General features: G+C 47.3%; 1 protein-coding gene across 1 annotated transcript in view; it reads left to right on the forward strand.

The window, feature by feature from the left end:
- Positions 1-12,191, forward strand: part of LOC138454181 (C-Jun-amino-terminal kinase-interacting protein 4-like) — a 993,589-nt gene that overhangs the window by 408,148 nt on the left and 573,250 nt on the right. The window contains exon 9 of the mRNA XM_069607022.1: positions 9,674-9,731. Within this exon, the coding sequence (XP_069463123.1) occupies positions 9,674-9,731 (58 nt within the window). The remainder of the gene's footprint in view (positions 1-9,673; positions 9,732-12,191) is intronic.

The following is a 12,191-nucleotide window of genomic DNA, read 5'->3' on the forward strand; positions in this document are numbered from 1 at the left end:
TGTTAGCTCCTCCCCGATGTTGCAGCTCTGGACCCGACCTCCAGATTCCTTGGTCTGGTGACGAAAGGCAGGACAATGGACAGTGTCTTCCAGCAGCAGACTCGAGGGGGGACCTGTGGTACGACTTTCAACAACTTCTTGGTTTACTCTGCGGTTTTGACACATTTTCAGAAGCACAAACAAAGGACACGGATTGCCCGGTCAATCTTCTTCGCTTCCTGCAGTCCCACACTCTGGTGAGGGGATCTGGGCGAATTGGATCAGATCTCTGGAGTGTCCTTACGGGCTCAGCACAGATTTGGACGGAATCGGCCTTTCTACGACGATGCCCTCAAAATGGGCAGCAGGTCTCCTGGTAATAGGGTTCCGCAGCTCTGAAGAAGGGCTTACAAAGAACAAGCACGTTAGTAATGGTGAAAAAAAGAAGGGAGGCACCAAGTTGGTACTTGGCTGCCTCTATTGTGCACTACCGCGGCTATGGACATAGCCTAATAGTTGGTAGAACACGTCCACTGCCAACAGCCATAACTAGGTGATTGCCTATGTGACTAAAAATTCACAGGAGCAGAGAGAAAAGGGATACTATACTAAGTATCCCTTTGGCACTCCACTGCAGGTGGTGTATGCCATTCTGTAAGACTATACAGTTTGGGAGAGATACTACTTAACAATATACGAAAAAGTGTCTTAAAGGAGGACCTAAAGGGTCCCCAGCAACACTTCCCATAAGGAGCTTTGTTCTGCAGTTGCAAAATACAGATGCCTTTAAGAGCTATGGAGCACAAAGATTCCATAGTACAGGTTAGATACAAAGAATAGAGTTCCAAAAGACAAAGCCCACAAGAATGAATGAGTGAAAAAGGGCCCCACTCATTCAGGATTAAAAGAAAAAGGTCCAGAAGTCCAGCAAAAAGTGCTGGGGGTCTCACTAGGAGAGGGGATGACGCACAATAATAAATCTCCCTAATAACTATGACCGCTTTAAGCTAGATAATGGAAGCTTTGTGTTGTACAAGTAAAGGTTTTCAGATTTTCAGCCCCTTGCTGCAAGAGATTCTCACTTTTCTCTTGCAACTACAAACATCGATTTGTGGCATGCTTCAGTGAGGGTGCACTTGACAAACTCTCAATTTAAGGGACTGCTGGGAAACCGGTTACTTTCTATGACAGGAAAATTGGATTTTTGAAAGGTTTATTCCTCAAGATTCCACCTATTCTATAAAGACCTACCATCACGTGACATTAACCCAGTAATATCAAAGTTGGTGGGTCACCTTTTTGGATCGTATCGTGGATCTGAACTATGTGTTGTAGAAGACTCCACTTCTTTTGGCCATAGTATCCTCAACCAGGTTGTCAAATTCAAACGTTTTAGGTGAATGAACTGTGTATGAATCTTTCAAACTTAATTCTACATTTGTTCCTAATGCCGTATCTGATGTTTTGCGATAACCAGTTGTTTTGCCCAAATTTGTTCACAAAATATAACATTCTAAACTACCTCTGGCATGAGGCCTCCCCCTTTTCCCCCTTTTCCCCCTTTTCCCCCCCTTTCCCCCCTTTCCCCCCTGACTGGTTTATTGTACTTTTTTCACGGATGAGTCCTAATCAAATACCTATTGTGAATACAATTTACATATGTACCCTGAGCTTCTCTGTTTTAGGGGAACACCCTTTGTAAATCAATTTCTGAGGCCAACAGCTAGATGATTTTTCCTAGGTGCAAGTGAGTGAGATACTGATGTTTCCTTTTATACCAGGGCTACTTCCTGCCTCAGAGATTGAGGCTACAGTTGCCAGCACCAGGTACTATCAGAATGGTGTCTGGATTCTAGCCTGAGTCATCCACAACCTCAGGAAATCAACCTTGGATCTTCTCCTGTTTAGGATGTGCATTCTGACCCTGAACACAGGTCGGGCTGAGATAATCCAGCCTACTAGTTCAAACGAACGAGAGGTCTGTGCCAACATTAGATGTTATGCATGCTCTGCAGTCTCATATGGACAGAACTAAGCACTTGAGCAAGAATAATCAGCGGTTTGTAGCTTTTGGTTTTGCTGGTAGCACAGAAGAGATCCCCAAACAGGCCATTGCCAAATCTGATCATAGTTGATCTCTCACACTCATTCTATAAAAACAACGGCAGCTAAAACGTCTGTCTTACCCAGAGTATTAACTACTATGTTTTTGCTATGTGACTACATTGGATGTGCTTCCACAAGCATTACTGCTTAGATATGCATGCCAGGCGGTAGGCAGTGCTGGAGAGGCAGTGTTGCCGATCTATTCAAAGCATGTGAATTCACGAAAGAGCCTGTGATGGAGATTGAAAATGTACTTGCTTGTGACTATAGTTCTCCAGCATTGGATCTTAGATTCAGATGCTTGAATATTCCACGTCGTCAGACCGGGAATCCTCGATGATAAAAATAATTATTAAAATGTTTTAATATACATCCATTATTCCATAGAAAATGCATGTAAATACCCCATTATGGCCTATGAGCCATTCCATTGTGTAGTCCCTCCACCTCACTTTTGTCCTTTATGGCCACAACCAATGAGGGGGAAGGGTTTAAGCTCCGCCCCAGTCAGCCATCTTCAGATTTCTCACCGCAGTCTAACAGACAGAGGGAATCCTACAGCTCTCTGAGCTTTCGAATATTTTTCTCCTTTTTTTGTGTAGTTTATATTTTTGAAATATATTTTACTGCTTTACCCTGCTTAGGGGCTATCTATACTGAACTTTTGGGCTCCAAAAATCTTTTTTCTTGCCCCAAATTCGTAGAGTGAATTTCTCAGCATGGCTGAACTTCAGGCTGCCAAGAAGCCTTCCCTGTTCAGGGACTGCACAAGGTGCAGGAAAAAACTGGTCTACATGAAGGATCCACATGACCACTGCATCTACTGCCTATATCCTCATGATATCAACAAATGTGACATTTGCAGGTCTTTCTCCACCAAAACCCTGCAAGACAGACACAGGAGACTTCTGTTACATCTAGAAGCCAAAGGTCTGTTCTCTGACGAGGAGTCTTCACAAACGGCTCCTGTACTGTCCACTAAACCATCTGAGAGACAAATCTCTAAGAGAAGGGCCTCTTCAGTGAAAAGGAGTTCCTCTCCAACTCAAAAGAGTAAGAGAAAGCTGGAAACCACTTCTTCCATGCCTCCCTTGGGCTCTGGAGGCCACAAGATATGACATTCTGAAGAAAAACCACCTCCAAAGGTGAGGCATTTTTTAAAAACCGGGAGGGTGGGCGGAGGGGAGGGCAGTCATCTACGGACAAGCGGTCTATGAGCGGCAGTAAAGATAGAGACCCACCGACGACCAAGCCGTTAACGAAACCCTCATCGACGACGATACTCCAAGGTTCATCGTCCATGACCAAATCATCGTCGTCGAGGGCAACCTCTACGAAACAGCCGTCGACAAAGGAAGCTCATCACTCCTCGACAAAGCTCTCATCCACAAAGCTCTCGTCGACGGATAAAGTTAATCAATCATCTTCAAAGTCTTCGTCAACCAACCACCGTCGACGAAGCCGTCGTCCACAAAGCCACCGTCCACAAAAGCACAGTCGACGACACCACAAACTTCGTCTACGGAAGTGACAGGGCCTAAAACGCCCCTCGCGGACGTCACGGATAAACCGTCCAATGTGAGCAGTCTTCCCAAGCCTATGGGAGCAACACCTCCTGTTTCAGAAGCTCCTGAACCAGTTGGAGCACAATTATCTCCTTTAAAAGAGATCACCGAATTCCCCAACAACATTCATCAAGAGGAGTTCTCGAACACAATTTCTTGGTGAGCAACCTTTTCTCACCCCGAAGGAAAACAGTCTCCCTGGCAACCGTCTACTGAGGTCGTTGCCGACCCTTATGACCCTGCGCTCATGGAATAGATGTGAAGGATCATCGAGGAATTCAACAGACGTCAAGAAGAAAAGAATAGGTCATCTATGCTGAAGGAGTCCAGAACCCCCCCCCCCCCCCAGAGGGAGATCTCACCGTGACATAGTACACCAAGACACTCCCCTTCCAGGAGTAGACCACAGAAAAGAGCACGATCACCTGAGCCTCCACGTAGATCGAGGAGCAGAACCTGGACCACCAAGGGAAACACGCCATAGGTTCTTCGGATGATGTAGTCCAGATACCGACGACAGTACACAAGGCACTGCGGTGGTGGAATACACCACGGAACCTGCTACAAGGAATGCCATTCCAGACACCAATATGCACTCTTCTCTTAAGGACAGATGCGTCCCTTTCGGGCTGGGGAGCTCACCTGGCGGACCTTCAAACAAAAGGGTCTTGGTCAGACCAGGAATCACAGCTCCACATCAATGTCTTAGAGCTCAGGGCAATACAATGGGCTCTGAAAGCCTTCCTTCCAGTAGTAGCTGGACAGGTATTGACCGTCCAGACAGATAATACAACCTCCATGCACTACACAAAAAAGCAAGGGGGCACGAAATCGGAGGTCTTGTCACAAGAAGCTCAACTGCTATGGGCATGGGCCTTACACCACAGAGTCCAAATCAGGGCGGAACATCTCCTGGGAGTGAACAATGTCCTAGCGGACAAACTGAGCAGGGAGTACACATCATCTCACGAATGGGACCTAGACGAAAAGGAAGTCCAGCGGATTTTCTCCATATGGGGCCATCCACAGATCGACCTCTTTGCCACCAGAGCCAACTGAAAATGTCAAGAATTCTCATCAGTCAGCAGGAGACGCTTTCTCGGTGGACTGGACAGGGAAATTCCTGTATGCTTTTCCCCCCATTCCACTCGTAGCGAGAATTTTTTTTTTTTAAACTTTATTTAGAAAAAGAAGAAAAGGCAATAACATATTCACAAAAAATGACATACAAATTCACAGAAACATCAAAAACAAGAGTATTTTTAGAAACAAAACCCACCCTAACCCGCAGTTCACATCTCATTACCTATAAAATCAAATTCAATACAGTTCCAAAAATTTCCCCCAGAATTGTACGCAGAATGAAGGAGCAGAATTGCTCTATGATCCTAATAGCGCCGGACTGGGCGCGACAGATCTGGTAACCGACTCTACAGCATCTATCCTGATGGCCTCCAATTTGCCTCAAAGCGCATCAATACCTGTTGACCCAACCGAATTGCAGTCCTCCACCACGACCCAGCGAGCCTCTCCCTCAAGGCTTGGTTACTGAGCAGCTTAGACTTATGAATCTGAATCTCCCTGCAGACTACTGGGACATAATCAAGGCCTCTAGAGCCCCCTCTACGCAAATCACCTACGTCTGGAAATTGACTCGCTTCTCTAAGTGGTGTGAGACATTTACGATTAACCTACTTACAGCTTCGGTAGAACAGGTGCTACCATACTTATTGCATTTGGCTAAGGCAGGGCTCTCACTGTCCTCTATCAAAATTCAACTATCGGCCATATCAGCATACACGACGACCCCAGAAACACAGTGATTACTCTCTCTTCCAGCTGTCAAGGTCTTTCTGAAAGGTTTGATGCGTATTTACCCTCATACGCCCTCTCCAGTCCCTACCTGGAGTCTAAACATCGTACTAACGGCTCTCATGGAACCCCCTTTCAAGCCCATTCACAGATGTGACATGCGATTCTTATCTTGGAAAACGGCCTTTTTGATGCCCATTACATCGGCCAGGAGGATTAGTGAATTGCAAGCGTTGTCTTCAGAACCTACTTTGTTTCAGAAGGACCGCGTCATTTTGAGAACACATCCTAAATTCCTTCCCAAGGTCTTATCGGAAATGACACTCACAGAGCGTATTGTCCTGCCGTCTTTGTTTCAGAGCCATACCTCGGAGGCAGAAAGAGCATTGCATTCTCTAGATGTGGCTAGAGTTTGGAAATTCTTACAGAGGACTAAGGAGTTCTGCTCCTCAAACAGACTGTTCATGGCCTTTTCTGGTCGCACAAAAGGTCAGCATATCTCCAAACAAGGTCTGGCACGTTGGATCTCTCTATGTATCGCCCACTGTCATCAAGCGAAGGGCGACCCCCTCACCAGGCCTCCTTCGGCACACTCCCTCCACCAGAGGGAGAGCGGCTTCAGTAGCGTTTCATGCAGGGGTTTCCTCGAAGGACACATGCAGAGCCGCTACCAGGAGCACCATGCACACGTTCGCTAAGCACCACTGCCTGGCAGAGGATACCAACAAAGAATCTGCAGTTGGACAGACAGTGCTCCACCACCTTTTTGCATAAGGTAGGACCCGCCTCCTTTCCCACCTTTCCCTGAGTATGTAACCGTTGTGTTGCTGTATGGTAAAGGTTTGGCAGAAAAAATAATTTTTGCATTTATATGTTATTCTATTCAAGCATCTGAATCTATGAAAGATACAATGCTCGAAGTTTTAGTTACTTACCTGTAAGTCAGTCAAACAAGTTTATTCGGATTTCAATCCATCAAACACAAGAAAAACAAAATCACAACACATGAAAGGAATTCTAATCTGTGCTCCATATCCAAATGTAATAAATCAAAAGGTACTTGGACGGAGAAAAGAGTCAACCATATGCCCCCATTACATCCCACATTGTCCCTTTACTAGTCCAGAGAGTCACACGACTATTTGCCCACACTTGGCAGTCGCACACATCGCCCCACAGGCCTTTTTCCCCAGAGGTGTACAGTTTGCTCCAGACAGGACATTACTATGGGTGACAGTTCCAGGGGGAGCAACAGCTCCCAAATAGGGGCGCGAGCTGATTGCAGTTCCACTATATGGGGCCCGCACATAACCCTCAGAGCTTCTCAGAACTTCCCTGGCCATTTGATCATTCTTAAAAACCAGTTTAACAGAATCGGAGGGGTTTATACCCTCGCCAGCCAATCTAACGCACCCCACCACAGAGGGACATTTCCCAACTGTACGAAGCCAGTGGAGACATTTGTTAGAAAGGGCATCCCTTAGTTCTCTCCTGCCCAAAGGCAGCTTAGGTACCCCATGCAGGAAAACAGTAGCAGTGCTTTGCCCCCCATATACTTGACTCTTGGGGTTGCGCACCCTTGAATAATAGCCACGTGCTCCAGTCCCTCCCTCCCTAAGGGAATTTGTTATATGGGAGCTTGGGGGACCCTCCACCAGCAGAGTTGGCTTGGTACACCCAGGGGGGTGTCCTTTCAGCGTTAGGGTGCGTCAACTGCTCATCTGGAGTAAGGCTCATTAGTGCATGGACAGTCCTTTCGCAGGATGCAGTGTTCAAAGGTTGCTATGAGGGGTTCGGTGCCTTAACAACATGAGGCATGCTGGTAGACTCCCCCAGCGAGTCCACTCCACCGTTTCCCTCCCCACTCCTCCCCTGGGCATCAATCAGTACCAAAAGCAGTTTTTTAATGACTGCTAGTTCAGAGAGCACCTGTGCGCAGGGGCAACTTCTGACAGTATGCCCCTCCTTGAGTGATGGAGCAGAGGAGAGATAACTGCCGTGCGTGGTGGACTTGAGCGCCCTAAATGGTGGTAAGTTAAGAAAGGAACTGGACCCTGAGATCGTTGCAAGTAGGTTCTCGCTCCAGGAGCTGCAGATGGGAGTGGGAGGGAGCTTATCTTCGGTTGCTCCAACAATTTCTATGTCCATTTGGTCCAGAGTGGCAGCAACAGTGACCGGGGGAGGACAGTTGAGAGTAGGTTCCGATATGAACGCGAGATCAAGGGGCAAACATGGACTGGCAAGCGGCGAGCTAAGTGGGGGGGGGGGTAACGGGTACAACAGGTGCCAGAGATGCGGGTGGGAGAACTAACACATCACAAGCCCCCACTATGCCAGTGCCATGAGCAAGGCATCTGGATTCCCAGTGTCGGCGGCAAAGTTTCTTGGTAGGCAATGTCTTTGTGGTTCAGACTTGGAGGGCTGTCTTTGCAGCTCCGTGCTGGGAGGCTAGAAAAATTACTGCAGGGTTCCCCCACACATTGTGTTCCTGGGGTGGATTCTTTCATACCCTCCACGGTGTGGATGGACCCTCGGTATGCAGGGTCAATATCGTGGCACAAAGAGACCGAGGTGTGGGTTTTTGCTTTGGCTGTTACTCCCAGTTGACTTCTTCTTTTGACAGCCAGGAGCTTTCGCGCTGGGGTAAATTTGGAAGCTTTGGTGGCGGACTCGGAACAGAACGTGGGCGGGGTAGATGGCAAGATGCTGGCAGGTTTCCTGGCCAGTTTCCTTGGTACAGCATGGCCCTTAAAGGACCTCAAGGACTTTAATAAGGACATGACGGAGCCCCTCCGCAGCTGGCCAAGGAAACTGAGCTGAATTGCTGAGTATAGGCCCCAACAAATTTCACGGGCTCTACACCTTTTAGGAAACAGTTACAAACAGTCACAGGTGCAAAACACTTGCCTGCACTTACTTTCCTTTCCGCCCTGTCCGACAGCCAACATAGAAAATGCCTCTCTCCGCGGACGCCGAACACCTGAGGCGCCAAACCCCGCGCCCTTTCCCCGCCGCGGGCTACACCGCTGCAGGGCTTGTGGCCGTGAGGTAAGCCCAGGGGGGGTGTGGCCTCAAAGCAGGAAGTCCCTCCAGGGACCAGGAAGGCACCAAACACTGCGCCCTTGCCCCGCCGCGGGCTTCACTGCTGCGGGGCTTGTGGCAGCGAGGTATGCCCGGGGGGGCGTGACCTCAAAGCAGGAAGTCCCTCCAGGGACCAGGAAGACGCCGAACACCGCACCCTTGCCCTGTAACTGTATTTCTCCAGCATTGGTATCTTTCATAGATTCACATGCGCCCACCCGCCTCCCCTGAGAGGCTGCTCCTACACTCAGCACCCATCATACTGTAGTTCCTACTGTTCAAAATCTGAAGATGGCTGACTCCTACTGTTCAAAATCTGAAGATGGCTGACTGGGGCGGAGCTTAAGCCCTGCCACCTCATTGGTTGGGGCCATAACGGACCAAAGTGAGGTAGAGGGACTACACAATGGAATGGCTCATAGGCCATAATGGGGTATTTACATGCATTCTCTATGGAATAATGGATGTATATTAAAACAATTTAATAATTATTTTTATCACCGAGATTCCCAGTCTGATGACAGGAAATATTCAAGCATGTGAATCTATGAAAGATACCAATGCTGGACAAATACAGTTACAGGTAAGTAACTAAGACTTCTCCAACGTTTGGTGTTTTTCTTAGTTTCTCATACGAACTAGCACCCTCCAGAGTCATATTGTATAGTTGGCACTCTTGTACATTTTGAGAACCTGAAGATGACCCACCAAAGGGTAAAGCCTAATGCTTACCAATCACATTGTCTAACAAGGAATGGCCTAAATTGTAGGGGCTGGGCGGCTGTAATAAAAAGTTTGTTTTAATATGGTTGTTTAATAGTAATAAGGCTTTTCAGCGTCAAACGATATTATTTCATGCATTTGAATCTATCAAAAATACAAGTGCTTCAGAACAATAGGTACAAGTAACCTTAGCCGTCCTGTCTTATTATAATACCTTTAAAAAAAACACCTGAACTATTCAAATAAGGGCTTGTGGCTTACAATAAAAACAAATGTCCTAATTATGTTTAACAAATAGAAACGTGAAATAACTTGGACTGATATTGGCCTGAGTTGGCCCTTTTTGAATCAGACTTCTGGCTTGTTTTTGCGTCCCCTGATGTTGACTCCTCTGTTTGTTTTTCCAGGTGTTGGGAATACGTTGGAGGCTCTCATGTCCGAGAACACACAGCTGAGAGATACACAGTAAGCTGAGATAACATAGGTTTGACTGGTGTGTAGAGACCATGTGGAATGTGCATTTGTATGCAGACTATTACAATTTTGTTTGGCACTTACCAACTTGTGTGGTGCTACATAATTCTTCTTTGTTTAGGCAATTCGGTACCGTCACATGCACCCCTTTATTCCCCACACAAGTACACCACTTTCGAATGGATTGTGTCCTCCCACATATTCCTCATTTTTGATATATTCCCACCCAGCTTTGGAAAACATTTTCACAGAAGAGGGTGCCGTGCGTCAATCTTGTATCCCTCAGTGGCCTCTGTCTGCTCTTGTTTATGACGCTGATGTTGGTATATATAGCATACACTGCGCCCGTTGCCTCAGTTCCTTTTTCCAACATGCGCAGAACGCTTCGGACAGTTCTTTTCTACTAATGTAATAATGGTTTTCATCAAAAAGGTCCACTCCTAAAACGGCACTTAAAAAGGTGTTCAGATTGTGGTTCGAAGATGCTTATCACTGACCCACACAGTATTTGCCTTTGGTGCCTCGGAATCCACCACAAGGTTGATGACTGCGGTTCCTGTCAGTCTATGACAGGAAAGGCCTTGAAGGAGAGGAAGGGGAAGTTCATCCTAGGTTGTCCGACTTCAAAATCCACTTTGACCACTTGTTCCAAGAGGAGGTCTTTGGATGAGAGATGTTTGAGGGGCGTTTCTCCTCTTCGTAAGTGCTCGAAACACTGCAAGCGCTCTCGATCCAGAAGTAGTTCCCACCATTCTTCGTCTTCGCCCTTCCTGAAGAAGAGACGACATTGCTTGCGCTCTCCATCTTTGGACTCCTTGCTCAACCCCAGAGTGAGTTTTCCAGGTAAGTTGGCAACCAAAGCCTATTGGGAGGGCTTTCGCCTCCAGATGATGGTTTTTGAGAAGGCAGCTTCTACCGTCCCTTTCAAAAAGTTGAAGGCTTCCGAACCTATCAAGCCTCGTAAAGCCGATAAAGTTTGCTGCTCGCACGCCCTCAAACCCCGCAAGAAACCTTGGAAGCTCCCTCAAACTTTGGAGACCTAAAGTCTCGATATAAGCCAAAGGTTAAGCCTCACACCTCCTGCGACAAGACTTGCGTTGAGTTCAATGCAAAACCATCGACGTCAAAGCCATCGGTGTCTTTGTCGGAAATGTAAAAGGTTTTTTTCCAAACTGCCTAGAACAGTCTATGGGCCTCATTATGCGTGTGCCGGTCCGGTAACAACGGTGCCGGTAAGCATACCGGCACTGTTGTTACTGGACCGGCACACTACGAGTCTGCAGGCGGGTGCCATCCCGCCCGCAGACTTTCATAGAAGCACCTGCACCGTTATTAACGGTGCTAGTGCTTCAGTCATCCCCATTCCCGTTGAGTCCTATGGGACTCAAATGGGAATAGGGATTAACAATTTTCTGGCGCCTGACTTCTGGGAACACCAGGATCGTAATGCCCTGGTGTTTCCGTGAAGCCAGCTGCCAAAAAACTTCACAAGCCCGGCGGCAGCCTGCCGGTTTTACCAGTACGGCTACCGCTGGACTTGTATTGAGGCCCTATGTCTTCAGTTTTTGAGGCGGAGGAGGTGGTCACTGACCAGGACACTTCTCCTTTTGGCCTGGAATTTGGAACTCCCAATGTTCCTGAGGACTAGATTTCTGAGGAGTCCAGGATGCAGCATCTGGTGGACTTATTAAGAGATTCTAGTGGGCCAGATACCTCTCCAGCAGTGGTATTTGCTAGTCCAAAGCCTTCTGCACAGGCAGATGCTTCCTATCGGGCAATCATGGCCAAAGTGACTGAATATCTGAGCTGGGCAAGGCCGTCTGCGGTCTACGAACAGGATTACCTCAGATATTCTCGACAAGAGCCCTCCTAAAGACTCTGTTCTTCCTTTCTATACTGCACTGAAGAGCAAAGTCATTGCAAATTGGGAAAATCCAGATACAAATCTTGCGGTTATTAAGGATTTTACTAGGAAATACAGGCCTTTGAGTGTAGATCTGGAGTTCCTATCACAACATCCATCTCGGGAGAGTCTGGTGGTTCAGGCTGCCACTTCTTCATCAAGAGTTTTCTCAGCCAGTAGTATGGTATTGAAATCCATCAATGCCACGTGTACATTGGCCAAATTTACATTCACATTGTGGGAAGTGGTGGCTATGGCTGCTGAACACATCCCAGATCAGGAAGAAAGGAAGGATTTTTGAGTATTTTAAAGGATGGCAAGGCTGCAATGTGCCAGTCGCTCCAGTCCAGATTGGATTCAGCTGACCATGTCAGCTGAGCAATGGCAGCCAGTACTGTCTCGTAGATTTGCCTGGTTGTGTAAGTCTGGCTTTGCACCAGATGTTCAAGCAATGCTTCTCGACGGCTCCCATTTGTTTGGCTCCAAGGCTGATGAAAGCTTAGAAAAGTTTCAGTACTCAAAACCAGCTGCAAAATCACTGGGCACAG

The sequence above is a fragment of the Ambystoma mexicanum genome, chromosome 1p (assembly GCF_040938575.1).
Source record: "Ambystoma mexicanum isolate Mex_15411 chromosome 1p, UKY_AmexF1_1, whole genome shotgun sequence".
Classification (NCBI taxonomy): Eukaryota; Metazoa; Chordata; class Amphibia; order Caudata; family Ambystomatidae; genus Ambystoma; species Ambystoma mexicanum.